Source organism: Armigeres subalbatus, chromosome 1 (assembly GCF_024139115.2).
Source record: "Armigeres subalbatus isolate Guangzhou_Male chromosome 1, GZ_Asu_2, whole genome shotgun sequence".
In the NCBI taxonomy this organism is placed as follows: Eukaryota; Metazoa; Arthropoda; class Insecta; order Diptera; family Culicidae; genus Armigeres; species Armigeres subalbatus.
The window spans coordinates 162,846,275-162,870,531 of record NC_085139.1 but is presented as its reverse complement, the minus strand read 5'-3'; the positions used below and the strand labels follow the sequence as shown (position 1 = coordinate 162,870,531).

Here is a 24,257-nt window from a genome sequence, read left to right as displayed (position 1 = left end):
AGTAGAAGGGAGGTGACTCACCTGGCACGGAGCGAGTGGAACAGCCTACAAATGGCTGGCCCAGGATGCCCTGGGTGAGGGAGTGAAGGTGAGGTCTCTGGGCACAGAGGTGACTGTCCGGTGTTAGCAGCTGGACGAAGTCACCGAGGCAGAGGATCTCGTCTTCGCGATTAAGGTACAGCGTGGGACAGAAGTTGAGTGGACTTCATTACGACTATGAGGGGGGGCTCTTTGGGACGCAGGTAGCTTGGTTCAAGTTACCAATCGCGGGCGTCAAAAAGACCGCAAGGAGTCGGTAAACTGAAGGCTGGATGGTCAATATGCCCAGTAAGCATGCAATGCTTGGGCAGTGGAGTGGGGTAGCCGCTGTACCAACCAGAGAGGACCAGAGAGACCGATGTTGGTCAGAGTAGTGCCTCTATCACCGCAGGTGTCCCTCAGGGGTCTATCCTGGGCCCGGTACTATGGAAAGCTATGTATGACGGTGTTAACAACCGTAAATCGGTTCAAGAGGCGGTGGTTCGCGTGGGCGACTGCGCGATCAATTCTAAGCGGGAGGTGAAGATCCTTGGGGTGATGATTGATGATTGACTGAACTTCGGCAGTCACGTTGATTACGCCTGCATGAAAGCTTCAACAGCTATTGCGGCATTATCGACGATGATGTCCAATAGCTCAGGGTGTGCTCCAGCAGACGTAGGCTACTAGCTGGTGTTGTTGTATCTATCCTCAAATGCGGCGGCCCAGCTTGGGCATCGGCGCTTAGCGTCGATAGCGTCAGAAACTGGAGAGCACACATAGGTTGATGTGTCTCAGAGTGGTATCGCGGAACGCAGCCTGTGTGATTGTGGGGATGTTGCCTATTGGTTTAGTCATACAGGAAGACGAGGAGAGTTTCGATATGCGCGGAACCAGAGGAGCCCGTAAAGCCACCGTAGAGTCACCTCGACTATCAAGTGGCAACGGGACTGGAACAACTCTTCTAAGAGTAGGTGGACCCATCGGCTGATACCGAGCGTATCAAGATGGGTGAGTTGGCAGCATGGAAAAGTTCACTTCCATCTGACACAATTTCTGTCAGGACACGGCTGCTTCAGGTGGCACAGGTTCGGGCATACGAACTCTCTCGTCTGCCCAGACTACCCAGGGGTGGACGAGACGACCGAGCACGTATTATTCGTAGGTCCTCGTTTCGTCGTGGAGCGGAGCGGAATGTTAGTCGTTTGCAGGAGGGACAGTAACTCGGATAATCTTATCCAGAGGATGTGTGAAGAGATGGAAATGTGCAACGCGGTCTCGACCGCTACCACTCAGATTGCCTGCATTTTGCAGCGCAACTGGAGCGCCGAGCAGCAGTCGGAAAGCGCCGACTAGGTAGCTAGTCAAAACGGAGTGAAACTAGTGGGTAGCTAGTTAGGAGGTTGAAGCTAGTGGGTAGCTAGTATCGTGGGCGTGCGTAGTTGCACGGTTCCTTCCCAGAAGTAAAGCCGCAAGGCTGTACCGGGGAGATCTAGAGATAGCCAGCCCCGTTCGCCGGTAGCCCACCGGTGTCTGGATGCAGATATCTACTCTACTGAAAACAAAAAAAACATTACCGACATGGCAGCTGACTGATGAGTGTTGCAACCGGATGGATGGCAGTTCGCTTTGTGCATCCATAGATAGGTACGGCACAATCCAAAATATCAGATAGCGATTCAATGTAATTCTCTACAAAATATCCAAGAAGCGCTTACACTTATAGGTTGACTGGTAGTTGCCTAGGAAAAGCGATGACACTTGCTGCATCTGCTAAGTTGTACATATAAATACTTCTGCAGTACAGACCCGTTTACGCCATTCCAGAAGTTCATCACGTGTACGGCAGAATCGAACAGTGAATCCAACTTATCTATCCTGATGGAGGGTAGAAAGCTTACTTTTCCGATCAGCAACTGTTTGATGACTTCGGGTTATCCGAACAGCATTCTCAGTAAAAAGAGAAAATGCCTGATACGTACTAGGGGAACATAAGACGGGTTTCTGCAGCTTAGTAGGCCTTGCCTGTCAGGCTCTTCTGTAGTCGAACTAAGATCTCCGCCTCGGCAAATCCGCACATCGTGGTCGTACGATTGAGCGTTGACAGAAATATTAACCACTTCTACTGAAAAATATATTAAGCTCTTTTAGTGGAATGTCTTAGGCACTTCTACTGATTTTCGGAAAACGTTGGTAAATCCCTCAGGACGGCTTGTCAGGTTGCCACTTGGCCACTGCGAAAGCTGCAATTAATCTCGAGACTCTTCTTGAAAAGAGTCAAAGAGGGCTTTGAAGAATCGGATGTTGAACACCAGTAGAACAAGCAGGTAGAGTTAGGATCAATTCATTGAAGTTACTGAAATTAAATGACGCCCTATTTGCCGAATGAATACGAAAGTGAACCTTGACTGTGAATTTTGATGACTGTCTTGCAGCTGTGGATTGAATGGCACACCTATTTCAGCATTGCTGTCAAGCCCAGATTGAGCATGTATTTTGAAGCGAATGTGTTGCTGTCCGAAACGCCCACAAGAGTGACGTTGCGACAATCATCTGCGTCTTTTTCGTTCTATTGTACATAACGAGGTCTCTGAACCCATGTGCTTACTTGACTTGAAGCTTCACTATGCTGCCGCTAACCGCAAGTCGAGCACATCTGTATATAGGCCTCCGGCGGCAGTATGGCTCTTCAGATTTTTTTTGCATCGTCTTGAACCCTTCTCGCTCAACGCTTTTTCAAGCAATCTAGCATTTCTCCTCCAAGTATTTGCTGTATCTATTCTTCTGCTGCTCTGCCGTAATCTGAAAAAGTGACGTATACGTCATTTTCCAAAAATGATGTTAACAAGTAATACTCATGAGGCTCTTTAATAGAAAAATGGAAAACATGCATGTTGTTATTTGGAGCATACGTTACTTTATCAGATTACGGCAGGCTGCTGTCTTCTCTGCGATTTTTTGCCACTTTTTTGATACTTCTGAAATTTCTTTTTCTCCCATAGTCACATCAGCCGTGCTCTAACGAGTCTTACCGCAGACTTCTGTGACGACGAAATACAGAATGCTTTCACTGCGTCCACAAGCAAAAGATCTGCGTAGGTATCGGCTGTTCTCTCCAGGAAACTCGATATGCTGATGACCGTTAGCATGAACGATGACATACACACTCAGTTTTTATTTCTGCAGCTCGGCAAAAATCCACACAGCCGTGCGCCAGCAAAATAAATAACTGATATTCCGGCAAAAATAGCGTTTGTTAGCTGATTTTCGGCAAATTATTTGCTGATTATCAGCAATTTTGACAGAAATCTCGGCAAAAAACATGTTTGCTGGGGCACGGCTGTGCGATTCTCGGTAAAAGTTCAACATTTTGCTGAGATCCCGGTAAAAAAAATTAAGTGTGTAGAAGATAAGTAAGGTAATTAGAACTCGACCGATGGTCATCCTTGTAGGATGGTCCAAACTCATTATGGGACATCCTATACAGAGGTTATTCAGACAATACTCATTAATGGGCTATGACATTTGAGTGACGAGGCGTAAAAAAAGCTCAACCACTCGACCTGCTGCCAAGTGAAATAAATGAAATTTCTATTTCGGATCGGGACTCGAACCCACAATTTACAGCTTGCTAATACCGTACCCTTGCTGGCTAAGCTGTCTGGGGAGTTAATTAATATTACTTGGGTGCAATTTCGGCAGCACCGTTTCCCATAGCATTCGCTGTCTGCATGCCATTTAGCCTGCTTCATCACTTTGAGATATTAATGTCACGTGCAGCTCGCGAGCCACACCTTGCTAAAATTCAAACTCTCAGACACTCTCAACGTCAAGCTTGTTCGCTAATACGAAAACACCTCCAAGACGTGAGTTCATCGTTTCACGCGCTAGCGAGCATATACAATATGTTATTCATGACAGCAATAATTTAAAAACAAATTGAAATAACATCGACCAGACCCAATTTGTTCAGCAATTTGAGTAACCCAAAAACCCTGGTAGAGAATTAACATTTAATAGCATTCGAACAACAAAAAAAACAAAAACTTTACTCTTACTACACACCACCCCGGACCATCAACCGTGTCAGTTTGTCGTAACGAGAATTCGCGCAATCAACTGGTCAATCTCACCTCAATAAACGATTCACCGAGCGTTGCACGGCAAACAATGTGGAAAACTGAGTTTATTTCATTAACGTGAATTGCATTAATGCGCACAAACGGCTCCCTGCCATCTCCACAAATCGATCGATCAGGCCACTGTTTGCATCAGAAGCGAATAGATGTTCGAACCTTTTTTCCAGTTGTATCGATTTTTGTCGAGTATGTAGGTTGTTTTGCAAATTCTTGTTCATTTGCGGTAATAAGGAATGTCAATTCGTGTTGAGCACACAGAGTGAATTATTGCTGCCGATTGAGTCTGTTTTTTCCCGAATGTGATGAGTTTTTGTATGTCTAATTTGTTGACACTATTGATCGTAGACTGTCCCGTTGCATAAAAAAATGTTGAAGGCAAGTTTGAGTACGATCTTTGACAACCACGGAAACAGAAATACAAAGATACTTTAATACAAAAAGAAATCACAATATACTTCGCATGTTCTGCTTTTGGTAAAGAATGAAAACAATTTTCAAATAATTTTGAACATGCAAATCTATTAAAGAAAAACCCTGATTGATCCACCTAGCGGTGTTTGTGCCATTCTCGTACATCATATATACTAAAAAAAAAAGAGAGAATTTCTTAGCGTGTCTTTTATATATAAATCGTATTTTGGCCATAACTTTTGAGCCCATAGTCCGATCTGGCCAATTTTAAATATGAAACAATGGGACCCGTAGAATGCAACTTATTGCATACAAATCGGATCAAGATAAGTGCCTAAAAGATAAGTGAGTTTTATTTTGCGCACATACATACACACACGCGCACATAAACACACAGACAGACATCATCTCAATTCGTCGAGCTGAGTCGATTGGTATATAACACTATGGGTCTCCGGACCTTCTATCACAAAATCGTCTTGGAGGTGAATATATAGCCTTTTCGTTACACCCTGGTGTACGAGAAAGGCAAAACATCTAAACCCTACCATTCCATACAAAGATCCTAAACTAAACGGTTGAGCGAGTATGTATTGCGCAGTTTCTTATTAGTTTCTTGAACTACAATTGAATTGCTTGTTGTAACTTTTGCAACTACAAAAAAAAGTTTTTACAATCGTTTTCAAGTTTGCCAGTTTTTTTGTCATTGAATGTCTAAAGCCAATGCAAGTTTGCAAATAGTTACGAGATTTTCTCCTCCTGATACCTCCAGGTTGTTGCTGTCGCTGTCGTTTCAATATCAAAAGCTGTGCAAACTTCGCCATCAAGATTATATGACGACGATTGACGACGACAAGTCAAGGTGTGAAGGTGAATAAATTAAGGTGAGCTCAACTTTACCCTGCTGCCGGCTGGAACGGGGCGGGCGGTCAGTCATGAATTAAGAAATGCCCTTTTTTCACGATACGTGTGTGCCGACCATTATAGTGCTAGTGATGTGTACACACGAATGTGACTATGTACGTGCAGCCTTAAAATTGAAGGAGGTTTCAATTGCTATGCAAATTTTGCACTTTATAACAGTCAAGTGAGTTCAGCTTGGATCGGATTGCAAATCATGGGCGAATGTAGTACAATGAAGAAGGTACGGCGTAAAACAATCTCATAAGCATTTTTTTTTGTTCCATTTACAAGTCCAGTAAGGGTCGATATGAAAGATTTCTATCCTGATCAATTGATGCAGAGCGATTTATTGACATCGGCATTTTTTTCCTTTTTTTTACTAAGCATTATAAGAAAATGTCTGGTAGTTAAACAGGAAATTTGGACACACAGACGAAATGTGAAAACCGGGGTGTTTTTTCATTCCGTGAATTGTAAAAATCGGGAAAACTACGAAAATTGTGCCGCTATGCTGATGTCTTTTTGGTTTTTAGAAAATTCTTTTATGTTTTGCATTTGTTTGGGGAAATTTTATATTTATTTATTGCTTCTGTTTTGTTTTCTTAATTGACAAAATTATGTTTTTCTGGGGGGAATTTTTATTCTAGTCATGGAAAATTGTAGTCGGATGGAAATATGACTTTCGAAGCCAAATCCAATGCGTAGCTTTAAATAAACTTGTCGAATACTTGGACAAATCATGCTGACATACCCCTTTACGTTGCCCTGGAAGTGCCGATGAGCCAATCTGAGAGGCAATATGGAGAGTGATTTATTGATTGTAAGGTGATTTGTCTTATAGAACCAGTTCGCTTATATGCAATGCACACGTGCTAAGCCCATGAAAACACAAGCTTACTTTTTTTTATTCAAACGATGATAAAGCTGTAGTGATACTGATAGCATATTGCAGTATATGCATGTTAATAGTGTTATCGGACAACGAGTGGACTACCTTGAGATTTTGCTGGGCAAAGCTCACTCGTAAGAGGCGTGGCTAAATAGCCACTCGCCCAGTGGCTAAATATTTTATATGCAGGTCGAAAAGAGCTGGGTACGATTCTTCCTCAAAAAATGCTATCGATATGCGGATTTCGAAAAGTTCCAAATATGTATACTCTGCCCTGAAGAGATAAGCATCATAACTGGGAGAAGACTAAAGGCTAAATACGGTCAACGCTGCCACTCAGGCACTGTAATTTAGTGGCGACAATTTCCACTTGAATACAAATTTAAAGTGCATGTACATTGGTTACTCTGGACACTCTTGAATTAATAGTGCTCATGTTTCTCTATGCATTGCCAACAGCATGGGATGTCATCGGTTATGGAAAGTGCGCTGGCTGGAAGATAATGGGCGAGTTTGCCTTGAAAGCAACCATCCAGCATCCGTCAACCACGACAAAACGCGTTTCATTCAATGCACCGGTGGAATGCTTCGCTGTTTGCCAAGTCCGGCACTGACCGGTGCTGCGGCCGAGATTGTTTGGTCATGGCAATTTAATTAAGGTTACTCTCGTCAGGGAGCCATGCTACCAGTTAACGTTGCGTGCAAATACAAGTTTACTTTTTTTTTTTAAATCAAACAAACGAACCTGCTCCTCAATAATGAAGCCCGTAGATACCTAGTAGATTTTTTATTCATTTCGGTAAATAATAATTTAGCAAAATCACGAGAGTTTTCACTTTGTGTGATTGATTTACCAACCAAATGGACATTCCAACAGTTATGGATTCGTGTAATTTTAATTGAATGAAAATAAATCTGACATTGCTGCGGGCTGCAATTCAAAGCAAAAATGCGAGCTTTTATGCTTCGATAGCTGCATGAGATGATTAATTTTCATTTAAATTTAATAACACACGCCCGTATCCGCACACAGGAAAAAATGTGCGTTCTCTCACGCCACTAGCCGCTTCATCCACAAAACCAATTACCAACCTCGTCGAGCTCGACTTGATACAGTTGGCCGATCGGTCGGTGGTTGTCGGTTTCGTTTCGTTGTCCCTACTGCAAATCGAATTCATGACATAAACACATCCACAATGCTGACCACCCCCGCCGCCGCCGACCGCGAGTAGTTATTTCAATGAAAATGATGATGGAAATGAGAGTGAATCCGCCCTCTTGCCCACCGCAGAGTCAAATAGGCGCGCATTTTGGAGTGTGGCAGCACTCCTCGGCGGTATTGCAACGCCCGCATCCCATCTGTTAGTTGTGAATACCGATGCGAGCTGATGTAACTATTGCTGGCACGTGTTTAAGCCATTACACGACAAGGGTTGCCTATTTCCAGCGAACCACCCAGCTAGCTGTTGTTGCAAGAATGTCCCAACGACTCTTAGAATAAGTTCTGTTCCGCTAAATCGGCACGAACAGTTGGTGGGTGATATGTGGGTGATATTATGGCTATAACCACTGTTTAGTGTTTTGGTTACTGTTAATGGCTGAATAATACGTGATTCAGGCGTAGTAAATATATTGATTTTCTAACAAAGACATAATTTTGTTTGAAAATGACTTTGCATTCGTGTGTTATTTTTCTGTTTTGTTAATTAGTATTGTACTCTTGAGAAGATCGAAGCAATCCATGCTCAAGGATGACAGCTATAAACTTTTGCTGCTCCGTATTTCTCTGGATTTGTGACAGTTTTGCTATAAATTCGGCTGATTCGCTTTCGGAAAAAAATCTAATTGTGTAAAGTTTATCAAGACCGAAATTCAGCTATGAAGCCCAGCGAAAAGAAAAACGGTATCAAGCCATACAGTCAACGATTGGATAGCACGATACCAGCGAAGTCGTCGACGAAGTTCTACTTTTCAACAAAAATATCAGTCAGCAGGGAATTATCCTGGTGGGCATCAATGATGAGAGCCTTCCGATAGATGATACAGTGAGTATTTTGGTTCCAATAGACCACAGGAAATTGGGCTTTGTTTAATCCACTGCAGCATATGCAGGTAAGACTCTATATAATTTATTCTTTTGTCATCAAACAGTTCTACAGTACGAAATAACATATGTACATCGCAATGTGGGAGAAGAATCTTTCGCCAGCTTTCCGTATGGCGCATAGGGTTTCTTGCCCCATTCCCGGCCTAACATGCATACGACTGCAACTTTTCCTAAATTTCGTGGGCTGTGCAATACTGCAATGGGGTTCACTTCTGCTTAAAAATAGTTTGTCTTGGTAAACATCGTTTGAAAAAGCTTTTATTTGATTTAAATTAACGAGGTCCAGCACTCATTTCAGTCATAGCGATTTCGTTTCCGGCCCACTTCCAAACCAGTTCCCGGCCTAAGCAAAATTTCGCTCAATCTCTCAACATCTTACTCTCATTCTCTCTCGGGGCGGTAGAAAATGCCACATAAACAAAAATATGCACGTTCAACGCCGACATGATGCCAGATGGTATTATTTATAATAATTTTTATTTGGTTGAAAAGTTCACTCATCCAAATTACTTCCAAACGCTTAAAAACTATTTTTTCACTTTTTGAAATCGAGAGAATTATAAATAACATGATAGCGTCTGAGTGGTGTAGCAACGGAGAGCGAATGTACGGAATCTACGTTTTTATTTTCTATAATTGGACCAATTAGGAGTGAAATAAATGGTGGAAAAATATTGAGTATTGTGCGAAATAAATGGAAGACTTTTTTAAAATTATCAACCATAAACCTACGGCTTCCAAAAAGTATAAATCCTTAGTTTTCTGTGCAGTGAGCCGGGAATCGAGTCCATAGGCCCAAGTAGTGATTTACCCTATTTGAGATTTTAATTGATTTGATACGATCTTCAAGCTTTTTGAAATAGGATATTAAATAATATCACAGCGTCCAATGTTTTCTGTGTCTAATGATTCTCACATAAGATATGTAAAATGTTTAAAAGGTTGGCCGTATTAGTTGTTTCACCTTTGAATTTTAATAATTACTCAGTTCTTCAATTGGGATACTACTTGTTTTACTAATAATCGTGTTAGAATGATCCACTAAAGTTGATTAAGATTCAAAAAGTGCTTTTTTCATTTTGTGTTTCGTACTGGGTCACACGGGTCGTAATCCTCCTTTGTTTCAAGTATTATAACCGGCAAGAGCAACTGAGGTAGACGGAACCGAATGGAGAATACTCGCGGAGGAACGAATAGGTTATTAAATTATAATAATACTTTAAGGATTTCGGAGCTAGTTGGAAATAGGTGTTACTCGCTTGGTGGTTCGTGTTGAAAGAGGCCGACAAACGCCGGTTCATTTATTCGATGACGCTTGACATACGTCAAGCGTTTGATATAAATATTGTTTATAATGGTTACACATTAAACTGAGGTAAATCATTTTAAGGTACATAATAATCCTTCCCTCGATTATCTTTTAGACTTGACAAGACATGAATTAAACATCAACAGCAATATTAACAAAATTAACTTCGATCTTTGAAAATATTTGAATTTACTTTTCAGATTGTTGCATCGCGTTTTCTTCGAACGCATTGGCAGGCCATCGAGCGCCAAATTAGTAATCATTCGTTTTCGATTCGGCTTCACCGGCAAAAGTTCGTCGTTTCTTCGTCTTAGCAAATCGCTCTCCGGGATTCCCCAGAAAGAGTCCTCGCCAAACGTACTACATGGTGGTGGTAATGGATCGGCATCATCGACATCATGATCGACATGTACCACCATCTTTCTTCGAACCCGGCCGTCCTCATCATGCACGATCTTTATTTGACTTCTGCGCGCCGTAGCTGTAGTCTGTAAAATATTTTTACAAAAACGTTTACGGAAATTAGCTTTCAACCATTTAGACAGAGGGTTACTGTTTCTGTACCATAACACATCATCAGCCATCCGGCTGCCTAAAGGATCTTTACTAGGCGTTTTGTCAATATCGTTACTATATCTCGTCGACAATTTATCATTGCGATTATCACATTTAGTTAATGGTACATTTTTATCGTTTTTGTTTAGTATTACTTTAATCACATCGATTAACAATTTAAAATAATAACATAAAACATTTCGAGAAGAAATAAATCCTTCCATCGTCATATTATTTTTAAAATGTATTAAAACTAGTCCAATTAGATCCTCCTCTGCGTATAAGTACTTTGGGTCAAGTAGAAACAATCTAATTACATCTTTAACCATTCGAACTATTCCCTCCGCCTTGCCATTAATAGCAAGATTATACGGATGACTGTTTAAACCCCATATTCCTTGCCTCTCAAAAAAGTGAGGACTTAATAGAGGACCACTACTTGACATTCTGTCTGGAAACCCATATTTAGCAAAATATGCTAACAGTAGTTTTATCAATTCTTCACATTCATTTTTATTTTTCCTCCGTTCAACTTCCATCCACTTTGAAAAGCCATCAGCGTTCAAAAAACAAATGTGATGCTTATAGTAGAAATATTCTTGGTGTATTCTATCAAAAAGTGTTGTGGAAGGAGTACATTTCAAATTATTCAACTGTTTTGGTTGCTCTGCCATAACAGCAGAAGCATCACAAGCACTAACAATCATTTCCAAATCAGCAACTGACTGCTCCAATGGGAATCGCAAACAAATATCAGCACTATTATCCCTTATTGCATCGGGAACGTCAAAAGCTTTCCTATAAATAGGTGTGTCAATTTTTAAAACCAACTCGGCTTCATTACCTTTAATAGGAGTCAAAAAATCTTTAATGAATACATCAGACAATTTAGTCCTGACATAAATCATTAAATCGTTGTTCTTGTGTATACTTATTCTGTTTCCAGTTACTTGTTTTTCAAAACTGTTACGCCAGTTGGGAAAGAAAACATCCAACCAGTTTCTCCCAAATAAAGGAATAAAATCATGATCACTATCCAATACTAGAAGTTTCAATTTTGCCTTTATATTCCGAAATACTACCGAAACAACAATTTTCCCAACAATTTTCAATCGAGAACCGTTTACCACTATCAAACTATTGGAACTTTTTTCAAGTGGAACATCGAATTTAGCCAAAAATAGCTTCTTACCAATCACGGAAACGTCGGAGCCACTATCAATCTCCATCTGCACATTGATGCCTTGAATACCCAGTTCTAGTAAACATGGATGACTTTTGCCAATGGAGGAAACATGCATGCACTGTAATTCACCTGGATCCGAATAATCACTCTTGTCTTTCCAACAACTCATCATATTCGACAAATTATCGTCATTTTTCGCACAGGTTTTTTCAAAGTTGATGTTGTTGATCGGACTCCTATTGAATTGTTCCAGCTTCGGGCACCTCCTGCGAACATGTCCTCGAACTCCACAATAGTAGCACACTCGCTGATCAATTGCTGGTTGTTCATCGCTCTTCAGTTCCACCGGATGAACCACTGCATCCAGATACCTTCTTCGCTGTTCCTGGAGCCGCACTTGTCTAACCCGTCCGGTCTGCGAACGATGATTCACATGATTGCTGTACCTATTGTAGGGTTTTGTGTTAGGCTCGTCATCACCTGAAAATTTTCTAAAGCCTACTCGGCTCTTCACTGGAACATACCTGTGATTTGAATCTGTCAAGCGTTCAAACTTACCACGACTTCCAACAATAGAAGCGATTTGTTCAAAAGAATTGTCTTGTGTTAATGTTTTGGCATTAGAAGCAGCAAACTCCCATGTAGAAATAATTTTCTCAACTTGAGCGAGATTCAATTTGTCCCCATCTTCCGCTAATAACTTTTGTCTCAAGGCGTCATCCGACAAGCCAATGAGAATTCGATCAAGTATGCGATCCTGTTTATCACCTTTAAAGTTACAATACTCAGCTTGGAGTTTAAGCGAAAAAAGAAAATCACTGGCTGTTTCACCAGGTTGCTGTACTCGGGACCCAAATTTAAAACGTTGGATTAAGGCTGAATCCATTTTGTCCAATTTTCGCTTAAGTTTTTCGATTAGCTCTTCAAGTGGTGCTTCATCAAGCAACCGCTCACTAAAGTACAAATTCTGAGCCACTTCAAAAAGATAATCACCTCCAAGAAGGAACATGTGGTCTTTCTTGTTGGCATCTGCTACTTTGTTGATACGAAAGTGGTACCCTAACCGCTTAAACCATGATGCAAAGATTGTCCCTTACGGTACGGATCGATGTTTGATGCTACGTACGACATAATCTCTATAGCTATTAAAACCAACCAATAATTAAAATTTTATAAAATAATAAACCCAAAATAATTCGGATTAATGTTTCAAAATAATTTGTTAAAATGGTACCATATAAGCACCTTAAATTAAATATCTCAATTGGTTTTAAATAATTTGCGCACAATTTATCAAAAGCAACATACTTCCATTGGTCATCAAGAAAAATAAAACCGAAAAATTTCACCAAAAAAAGAGAAAAAAATAAAACAAATTAATTAAATAAAACCGTTTCAATTTAAGGCGTATCCGCCATTCATGCGAAAAACGGCCTTTTGTCTAATTGTTACTTAACACAATGCACTTTTTCACGAACAATGTATTCCAAAATAAAAAAAATCACTTTTCTCACTAACTAAATATAAATTTCAAATGAAAGAAGCAATACCACTGTCAAAACAAAAACGACTTACCACATTCCAACAATTACCAAACCCGAAAATTTATTGTGCTCCGGTACCTTCAACGGACTTTAATCCCAAGGGGTAAAAAACCTGTCTGTCGGCAATCGCCGCTATCTGTATGGAATATAAATAAGAAAAAAACACTTATCAATCACTAACTAAATAGTTTCAAAAAAAAAAATTCACTTTTCTTTTGTTGTTCCAACTTTCTGTTAAAATAATAAAACAATAGGTGTATTTTCAATTTAGCATAATTATCACCGACTAAACACAATAAAAAGAAAATAAATCTTTTATCCAAACAAAAAATCTTTTTTCAAAAGTTTTTCTTCTCCGTGTTGTTTTTTGTTTTGTTTCGATGAAATGAATTCACTATCATACACCACAAAATGGTGTTTCACTAGCACAAGAACGTGCTTTCACTAGCTTTTCAAGCCCTTTTACTTTACCAATACTGCTTCTCCAGGAAATCCACGTCGGATTAATCCGATGTCTACCACTTGCTCTGCAACCAGTTTTCAATTTGTTGTGCCGCTGCTGATATGGAGGCAAAACTCCGCCCGGAGGCAAAACTGAACACTCCTAGCGAAGAAAGTCTATCCGGCAATCGCCCGCGGAACAGCACTTTTTTTTATCACACGCGCGCTTTTTGTAGATTTTCCTCGTCGCCAAATATTATAACCGGCAAGAGCGACTGAGGTAGACGGAACCGAATGGAGAATACTCGCGGAGGAACGAATAGGTTATTAAATTATAATAATACTTTAAGGATTTCGGAGCTAGTTGGAAATAGGTGTTACTCGCTTGGTGGTTCGTGTTGAAAGAGGCCGACAAACGCCGGTTCATTTATTCGATGACGCTTGACATACGTCAAGCGTTTGATATAAATATTGTTTATAATGGTTACACATTAAACTGAGGTAACTCATTTTAAGGTACATAATACAAGTACTATTACAGTGTTATTTGAAGTGAAGTGTCTTGACGTGGAACATTTGTTTGAATTGTATGTATAGTTTACAAGTTGTATGGTGTTATCATTCAGTTTCACTACCGATTGATTTAGTATTGAGACGTAATCCAGGTTTGTAAATCCAAGTTTTATAATTAAAGACCATGCTGAGGGTGGCTGGGTTCGATTCCCGGTGCCGGTCTAGGCCATTTTCGGATTGGAAATTGTCTCGACTTCCCTGGGCATAAAAGTATCATCGTGCTAGCCTCATGATATACGAATGCAAAAATGGTAACCTGGCTTAGAAACCTCGCAGTTAATAACTGTGGAAGTGCTTAATGAACACTAAGCTGCGAGGCGGCTCTGTCCCAGTGTGGGGATGTAATGCCAATAAGAAGAAGAAGAAGAAGAAGAAGAAGAAGATAATTAAATTTACTATTTTTGCCTTTCTCGTACAACAAAGTTGTACCTGAAAGGCTTTCATTTCACTCCCAAAACGTACTTTTTATAGAGCGCTTGTCTGTCTGTCCGTGTGTGTGTGTGTGCGTATGTGTGTGCACATTGAAACATTAGACAATTTTTCTAGTACTAAACCTGAATCGATTTTGCTACAACAAGTTGCATTCGATGGGGAATGTTTTCTTCTTGTTCGCTATTGAATTTCATAATGATGGCACGGCTCAAAAAATAGTAAATATTCAAAGAGTTATGAGACATCATTATTTCGTAACAAATAAGCTATCGATTTTCTAGGTTATGTTCTCCCAAGACACAATTTATTCGAAGCCGGTACACTGACAGCATAGAATACACGGAAGAAAAAAAACCTTCACAAAGAAACATAGAAACCCATTAATGAGTTAAAAAGTACCTATTTTAAGATTTCATGTATACACTGAAAATTCTAGTTTATTTTTTCAAAATGACCTAAGAAACATATTTTCATGAATGAATTTTAATATTGCGATCAACAGACCAATATGATAGCTTTTGATTGTGGTACACAAATTAATTCATGAAAAAAAGGTGACATATGTTCTTTTTAAAAGTTAAGCGTCATTTCTGCCATTTCTTTCCCCTATGGGCCGATGTGAGCAGTGAGAATTGAAAAGTGAGACGTGAGAAGTGCGAAGTGAGGAGTGAAAAGTAAGAAGTAAGAAATGAAAAATGAGAAATGAAAAATCACCAGATGATCCGAAATGAAAACAAAAATGTTTTTCCAAATTTAATCTAGACTATCCTTTGAAAAGAGCTGAAATTTTTTGCTAATATTTTCAAATGGATATAATAGAAAAACGACGCATCCCACAAAAAGTGTTGTATGGGTGACCATCGCAAAATCAATCAAAATTTCTAGTGAAAATATCGGAAACAATCCAAATTGAGCCCTACACTGAAAAAAAAATCAGTTTAAAAATTTTAAAGTCGATTTGCGAAAAATGCTCTTTTTATTTAAATGAAATTTTGTCTCAAGATAGGTGATTATGTTCCCTACCAACCGTCCATACATCGCAAGCTGGGCACTCTTAAGGAAAAAAGTTTTTCTAACCAAAACTTTTTCTTGTCGGAATTATTTTCAGTGTATTTTCATCTGAAACTAAACCAATGAAAGCCATCGTTATAGAACCCCAAGCAAATCTATTTTTATGATACATTGTCTAATTTAGTCACTAAATATAGTTTGTTTTAAATTAAGAGTAATATTAAAAGGGGTTTATATCTTCAAAAAATATTATATTCCATTACTAGCTTCTTTAGTTGTGACCAGTTACGACCAAAACATTGTACTCTGCCTGACTGTACAGGAATACTTAATATGAGTATATATGTATACATATGTTAAATCCAACCCTTAAAGACACTGAAAAATCAATTCCGTCAAGAAAAGTTTTTGTTAGAAAAACTTTTTCCTTAAAAGTGCCTGGCTTGCGATGTATGGACGGTTGGTAGGGAATATAATCACCTATCTTGAGACAAAATTTCTTCCAAATCAAAAGAGCGTTTTTTTGCAAATTGACTTTTATTTTTTAAATTGATTTTTTAGTGTAGGGTTCTATTTAGAGTTTTTCAAAAGTTTTATTAGAAAGTTTGAATGATTTTGCGACAGTCACCCATACAACACTTTTTTGTAGGAAGCGTCGTTTATCGATTATATCCTTTTGAAAAATCAGTAAAAACAAGTTTGACCCTTTTCAAAAGATAGTCTGCATCAGATTTGGAAAACCTAAGTATGCACTTTTCTTTTTACAGCACCTTTTAAGTATTGACCAATAAATTGACAAAAAGTCAACTTAACAATAAGAACACTTGCAAGTTCCCAAAAAGTCCTATTTGGCTTCATGCATTTCTATTACATTTCTCGCATAACTTTTCAAAAGGACCTAAGTAACATTTTTTCATGAATTCTCGCTTAACTTTTCAAAAGCACCTAAGTAACATTTTTTTCATGAATTAATTTGAATACTGCAATCAATAGTTTTCATGTTGTTCTGTTGATTGCAGTACTCAAATTAATTCATTAAAAAAATGTTACTTAGGCCCTTTTGAAAAGTTATGCGAGATTTATAGTACAGCAAAAAGCCATCTAGTAGAAAATCTAGATGGATTATTCCATTGCTGACAAACGTTCATTTCGAACCAAAAACCGCAAGTTGCTGGTTGATTTTTTTGTCATATACTCTGTCTCGCTCAAACCAACAGCGAATAATCTAACGACTACTTTCACGAACACTTTATTGTCAGATTTTCTGGATATGATACACTGCGCGGCGTTTGTAATGTTCCCAAATGGGTACTTGCCAAAACTTCACGCGGCGAATGACTGTCGAAAGGTACGGCCGCGACAAACGATACACCGCAATGCTATTCATCCATAAGAATCAAGTAAACGGGGTGCAGAAAGCGCGGCGGTACCTTTCATGAAAGGTTCGCCGCGTGCAATTTTGAGAAAATCAGGCAATAAGGACCAGCCACTTTAACCGACCGTGTCCATTTAGCAAGTATGGTGTTGAATATAATCTGTAGATTAGAAAAAACAGTTTAATAAAGTAAAAAAAACTCAGCAAGTAACCGCACAATATTGAGTAAAACAAATTAAGTGTGTAGCATTTCCACATTCAATGAATAAATTTCGCACCGTGTATACTGACAGCATTAAAGTTTGTGTTGCTTCTTTCGTGCTTTATTGATGATGCTAACCTCTCAAGCAAAGCTTTCCAAAGCTTCAAATGTGGAACACGAAAACTAACACACGCGCTATAGAGACCAAAGCCGATGACTTTATCCGCTCGCATCAACACAGTTGTAAAAATTTCATCGTTGGAAATAAAAATCGCATTCGTACATGCTTTCTCGTGCGCTCGTTACGTTTGCTGCCATTTTTTTCCTGCTTTGGAAGGAAAGAAGAGGCGTGTCATTGAGGCTAACTGCTTATTGGGTTGGGTGGTTTGGGTGGAATGATGGTGTAGTTTGGTGGGCATTTGGGTGATTTGAACATAACGTTCGTTTTCATACACCTCATTATTTCCATATTATGCGGCTTTTTTCCATTGATATTTATGTGAATTGTGTTGTTAATTTTCACAAATGTACTTGTACAATTATTACACAAAGGCATGCAAAATCAATGTATGACATACAACTAGTTTTATTGAACTTTAATATTACATTGGTGAAAAAACACTACGTGGGAATCGGCCCTAAAACAATTGTAGACGCGCTGTCTGGACAGTTAATCCATATTGTATTTTATAATGTATTTTTTAAAACGTGCCCCGCTGCGCTAATTATTGTACTATTTACCCACGATCGCATATTTGTAACATATGCATTTTTTCCTTTCTCGTACAACAAAGTTGTACCGAAAGGCTATATGATTGCTCCAAAAAAACTTTTGATAGAAGGCCCGGATACCCATAGTGTTATATACCGATCTACTCAGCTCGACAAACTGAGGTGACGTCTGTTTTTTTGTGTATGTATGTGTATGTGTACAAATTTTGTAGACACACGTTTTAGAACTTAGAATTATCCGATTTACTCGCAACAAGTTGCATTCGACAGGGAATTGTTTGCTATTGAAAATGGGCCCGATCATTGCATTTCGGAATTATTGAAAAATCATTGTTTTTTCCCACAGGTCCCCCTTGGAAAAAAAAAATCAAAAAACAATTGTTTTTGAATGGTGGCAAGGCAAAAATATTAAAAATGATCGAAAAAATGTGATCTATTCACCCAAAGAGCTTTTTTGACCTTTTTAAAGTGATTTTTTCAATATATTTTATAATGCACGAGAAAGGCATCATCACTGCTAGGTGGATTAATCTGGGTTTTTTCTTTTTATATTACATTATATTTTGTTTTATCTCGTTGCAGAAAAATTTAGAACAAAATTTCAAAAAATCTACGTTTCAAGCTTTGTTAACCTCGAAGATGGCAAACTCAACGAAACAGAAGCTTCAACCAGTAAGAATGCCAAAACCTGACATTTCACTATCGGCCAGTCTCCGTTGTATCGTACGGATGACTCTGGAAGACGACCCCGAATCATGTTTCTGGACATCATCTGAGCAAGTTGTCGGACATACAGTGGACGGATATTAACACTTTGGAATGGGCTATTTTTGGGTAATCTCACATGTAGAAATATGCAAATATAATGGTGAGTTACTGGTAGGAGAGCAATTTGTGCTCTGGAAATCCAGGTAAGTAATCGCGCGATTATCTAAATGTCCGGTTCTGTTGTGCGGGTGGGTAAATTAATAAGAAAGTGAAACCATCAGTGCAGGTTTGTTCGTGTTTTGTAGGACGTAGAACGATCGTAGATCGCGTCCATGTTTTTTCCATTAAGCAGAACGATCAGCCGGTCATCAAAATTGTGTTTTGCTTTGTGCGGTAAGCAGAACGATCGGCCGGTCACCGAAATTTTGTTCTGCGTAGTGCGGGTGTGTAAATTAATTAGAAAGTTAAAGTTTAGATTGCGTCCAGACATATTTTCTTTGGGAAGCAGAACGATCGGCTGGTCATCGGAACTTTTTTTCTGCTTTGTGCGGTAAGCAGAACGATCAGTCGGTCACCGAAATTTAGTTCTGCTTTGTGCGGTCTTAAATTAAAATTATTAGTTTTGTTTACATCTATCAAACTACACGCTATACACGGCTACCGTTTACCAAAACGAACCCTGCCACACTCTCTACACCATTTATCCAACATCCCATTGATTTCTCGTGGAAGTGCAGATGACTCGTCGGCTTCTATCAAAGCGAGAATCATGTCAACATTCTCCTACCCATTCCTCGATTGACCTGCTGGTTCTCTGTGTAATTACAGCTGATCTGGCAATAACGGAGTAGCAACCGTGGGCGGTCAATCATGCTCATGCTCATGCAATTAGTGTTGTACTCTTGGAACCAACTGTATAAATAATAGCTGAAGCTTCCTTTTTCATTATTTACCGTTCGTGAGGTTTTACTCAAGATGAGTAGACTACTGGATGCTCCAATCTGCCAAGTTTATAGAAAAGAAAGAGGCGAGGGTGAAAAATTCATTTGCAGTACAAAACGAAAACAAACCCGCTGGCTCTCCCATACTAAAATCCAAAATGGCTGAATCGTGAATTTGGCAGATTGGAACACCTAGTGGTGTATTCATCTCGATTTTAAAGATTTTAGCATTAATCAGTTTTTCGGGGAAGAATAGTAATCAATAAAATATAAAACTTTTGTAAGTTGCAGATCGTGGGATTAGCTATGAGGAAGCTTACCGTGTGGCTGAAAATCACCTCAATCATCGGATCCCTCCAAGCGCCCAAGACAAATGGACTTGAATGGATCAAATACAAGCGGAAATCCAACACCCGCTAAAATCGCTCGTCGAAATCAGGGCACAGGGCAGTAAAACCCAAGCCAAGACCAGTTCAGTGCAATATAGAATCGACACGGCTCATACAGGATTCTCGGCACCTACAAGAAATTCCGAGGGTAAAGTCAAACCGTCATATAGAGATGTTGTGAATTATGTGAAGCTAAGGGTACTTTCGACGGGATATCCTGAAACAGAGCTCACAACCGAACAGTTGAAAACTATCCAAAAAGCCATTCTGGCGAAAGTAGTTGGGCAACGGAAGGAACAACTGAAACCAAAATTTGATGACTGTGTGTTCAAATCTGGCTATTTAGTAATAGTCTGCAAAAACAAAGAAACAGCAGACTGGCTGAAGAGCATAGTTTCTACAATAACTCCCTGGCCTGGGGCTGAACTCACAGCGGTTGATGAAAAAAATATCCCGCAACCTGAAATATTGATCGGCTTCTTTCCGTGGAGTACAGAAGATAAGAATGAAGAAATTCTGGCACTCCTGGAAAGCCAAAATGATGGACTGGCAGTTGATGCATGGAGGATACTACAGCGCAGCACCAATAGCCAAAGACATGTTGAACTGGTATTCACCGTCGATAGAGCTTCATTGAACTCAATCAAGCAATGTGAGTTCTCACTTGATTACAAATTTGGAAATGCTTCCCTGAGGAAGAAATTCCGAAGGAAGGATCAACAAGAAGGTACCCGACTAGAAGAGCATAACTAAAATTGAACACAATTTTAACATATTGTGATCTGTATAACTTATTTTGATACAATTTTGTTCTTAGTAGCCATTATCTTTAAAATGTTGTAACAGGATTTTAACACAATAAGATTTAAAAAATGCTTAATACCGAATTGCCCAACAGTAGGCAATTAAAATAGATGTAGCAAAGTCTCCTGCCATCACAAACGCTGATATAATTTGCAAAAGTTGTCTAATTTGTAATGTTCTTAATTTCATGTTCTTGAAAAATATTTTTGTTTAGAAAAAAACTAATTTTTCTGAATGTCGATCACAATCTGGAGAACTATCACGACCTGTAACAGCACAGTAAACAATATATTTGGTATCTGATTCTGTAATAAATTTCTAACAAAATATGCTATTTTTATGATAAAATTGTAACAAAATTTGATAGTTTTTTGTTTCAAGTAGTGTAATTTTTGATAGAAATTTAGATATTTTAACAACATCCTGCACCATGTTTCTAACAAATTTTGTTATAAAATTTTTGTATAACATAATAACATATGATCAGGGTTCGGATTTCTCACTCACTCACGCGAGAACTGATCACTCCACCATGCATTTTATCCGGATAAATTACAGTGCGATAAACTCCGGCACAAGCGATGGTGCGAAAAATTGTTATCCTTCTTCCCATGTTTCGCGAAAATCAAATGCTGCTTACTTTGCCTCTCCAAGCTGATTGAATCTGACGATGCGCCACGATAAGCAGAAGGTTAAATACAGCAGTTTTTCCCTTTGTTTTCAATCAATTCATGTGGTGGCGTGGTTTTAGTGGGCGCTCTGAACATTTTAAAATTGTTTTGGGTTCGAATCCCGTTGCAGTCCTAAATTTTTGTAAATATGCTTGTAAAATTTATCTGATGAGGCGACGAGAAGGAAAATTTGTGGATTAAAATTAAATTATCCGGCGATCCGGCGCTCACGAATTTATCACCCGTCATTCTATCCGGATAAAAATGTTGTGTGAGAATACTTCCTCACAGGGGGACCATGAAAAATCACACTCCGCTAAATGGATTAATCGCATGTTTTTATTCATATGAGTGAGAATTCCGAAGCCTGCATATGATGATAGAATTTTGATATGACCTTCTAGTCGGGTAGTGAACGAACAAAGCATAGGGATGAAAGTGACTCTCATATGACACGTGAAGGAACTGGAGATGACAAGATGATCGTCGATCAATCGTCCAGATCCCAGGACCGAGTGGAATAGAGAGGACAACCATAATGCTTCTGTCCACACTACAAGCACCGACGTTTATAATCAGAGCGAGCATCGAACGTCAAACAAACGGATTAAGTCGATGTACCGATACATTAAAGTCCAAGTAGACAAAAATCCAATTAAAGGAGGCCACGAAACCAAAGACAGGGAGATACTAAATCCCCATGCAAGCGGCAAACAAGAAAAGGACCTTCAATAAAAACATCAAGTTCATTCAAGTTAACCTCCATCACACAAAAATGGCATCAGCCGTACTTTTGCAAAAGGTTCACGGAGAGCAAACTGGATGTCGCATCCATCCAGGAGCCATGGGCAATAAATAGTAGGAATAACTACAAATTTCAGTAAGCTAATTTACTATGAAGGGCAACTTGCACCAAGAGCTGCCATTTTAGTGAACGGAAGAATAAACATAATTCAAATTACAGAATTCATCAAAAGAGATATTGCTGCGGTCATGATGGAGGTGCTAACAGCCCATGGGACAACGGTAATATATGTTGCTTCAGCATACTTTCCCGGCGACGTGGAAGATGTACCGCCACCAGAAGTAGCAGCTTTCGTTTCTTATTGTAAGAAACAAAACAAGTCGTTCATAATTGGCTGTGATGCCAATGCCAGCACGGAGATCAACAACAGAGGTGAGTACCTTTTGGATTACATTTCTAAAAATGAAATAGATATACGTATGTAATAGAGGAGATGCTCCAACATTCATGAACGCAATAAGGCAGGAAGTTCTTGACTTAACGCTGTGTAGTCCATTCATTTCGGACAATATAAATAACTGGCATGTTTCGAGTGAAGAATCCTAGTCAGATCATAAACATATCATTTTTAAGTATGAGGCTGAAAAACAACTCACACAATATATCAAAGATCCCAGAAAACCTGATTGGGATATAATTCTAAGTTAGATGCCGAAAAAAAATATGTTTGCATCTAACATAAACTCCTGGGATGAACTTGAGAAAAGCTCAAACCAGCTTTCTAGGGCCTAGGCTAATCCAAAACTCTTCTAATGAAAATTGTACCCCTAAGTTACGCTCTACAAATAAAGACATACCATGGTGGAACAACAAACTACAAAAACTGCGCAAAAGAACCCGAAAATTTTTCAACCGGGCTAAGCGAACACAACAGTGGGAACAACACAAACAATCCCGCATCGATTACAACCGAGAGATTAGGCGATCTAAAAGGATACGTTGGAGGCATACATGTGAAAACATAGAAAGGTAAGGCAATTTTAATACCTATCCTCACAAAGCTGTTTCAAACAAGTTTATCGTTAAGCTACATTCCATAAGTTTGGTGACAAGTACGGGTGACAAGTTCCCATCTCACGCTTCCACGGGTCGTCCAATGACAAAAGACCGCCAGCTAAGGGTTGTGTACTTAGCTGGTAGTGCAGCCTGGACACTGTTGTCTTTCTGACATCAGCTAGAGTGAGAAGGTACGCCTCGAGCGTCTGTTCACCAGGAGGTGCGGCTCAAACAGCGTCTGCCTGGTACCCAGCGGCTGATTAACGAAATGCTGTATCGCGTCAGCTATACCTAAGGTGGCAGCCTCATCATCGCGGTGTAGGTAACGCGACCCCGGTAAGGTAGCTTACTGAAGCCTCTCAAATACCACGAAAAATGGAGATAGAAGAAAAAGAGAACGTTATTTTTAACGAAATGAGGACTATGATTTGAAACTCGGTACCTGGAATGTCAGGACCCTAAATGAACCTGGACGAGTGAGCCTTCTGGCTCGCGAACTGCAGAAGGTTGGAGTGAACGTGGCCGCTATTGAAGAAGTCCGAGTTGGTTTCGTAGTGATGGGCAAGCAGATGAAGCGAGTGATGCGGTGGAAACCCATTAACCTTGGATGGGCGCCATTTCTCGGATGTTATCGATGTGCGGACATTCAGAGGTCCGAACATTGACTCTGATCACTACCTCTTTGTCAGTAAAATTCAATCACGGTTGTCAACTGTATCGAACGAAAGATCACAGCGAACGATGCGTTACAATATCCAGCGATTGTCGGCGGAAGGATTATCGGCTGAGTACTGCCAGAACCTCGACGAACGGATAAGTGCAATCTACGTTAGCGACAACATCAACGATCTATGGGAGTCGATCCATGGAGCGATGAGCACAACAGCACGAGAAGTGGTAGGCACTGCACAGAGGCGACCCAGGACGGGTTGGTTCGATGTAGTGTGTCAGAGAGTGACAGACGAGAAGAACGTTGCCAGAAGCCGGATGTTGGTATCGGGTACCCGATCGAATAGAGATCGGTAAAAGGAAGCAAGAGCAGCCGAAAAACGAACCCACCGCAGGAAGAAAAAAGAGTACGAAGAACAAGTTATTAGTGAGGCGCAGGAAAAAATG

The 24,257-nt window shown here is 39.6% G+C and overlaps 2 protein-coding genes across 3 annotated transcripts in view; both read right to left on the bottom strand.

Moving 5' to 3' along the window:
* Window positions 1-24,257, bottom strand: part of LOC134205456 (ras-GEF domain-containing family member 1B-like) — a 217,105-nt gene that overhangs the window by 111,310 nt on the left and 81,538 nt on the right. The gene's annotated exons all lie outside the window — the stretch shown is intronic.
* LOC134218430 (uncharacterized) lies at window positions 641-13,894 on the bottom strand. The gene is made up of 3 exons (XM_062697409.1): window positions 13,533-13,894; window positions 9,970-13,197; window positions 641-837 (listed from the first exon to the last, which is right to left on the bottom strand). Exons 2-3 carry the CDS (start codon window positions 12,524-12,526, stop codon window positions 641-643), a joined length of 2,754 nt encoding a protein of 917 aa, XP_062553393.1. The 5' UTR covers window positions 12,527-13,197; window positions 13,533-13,894.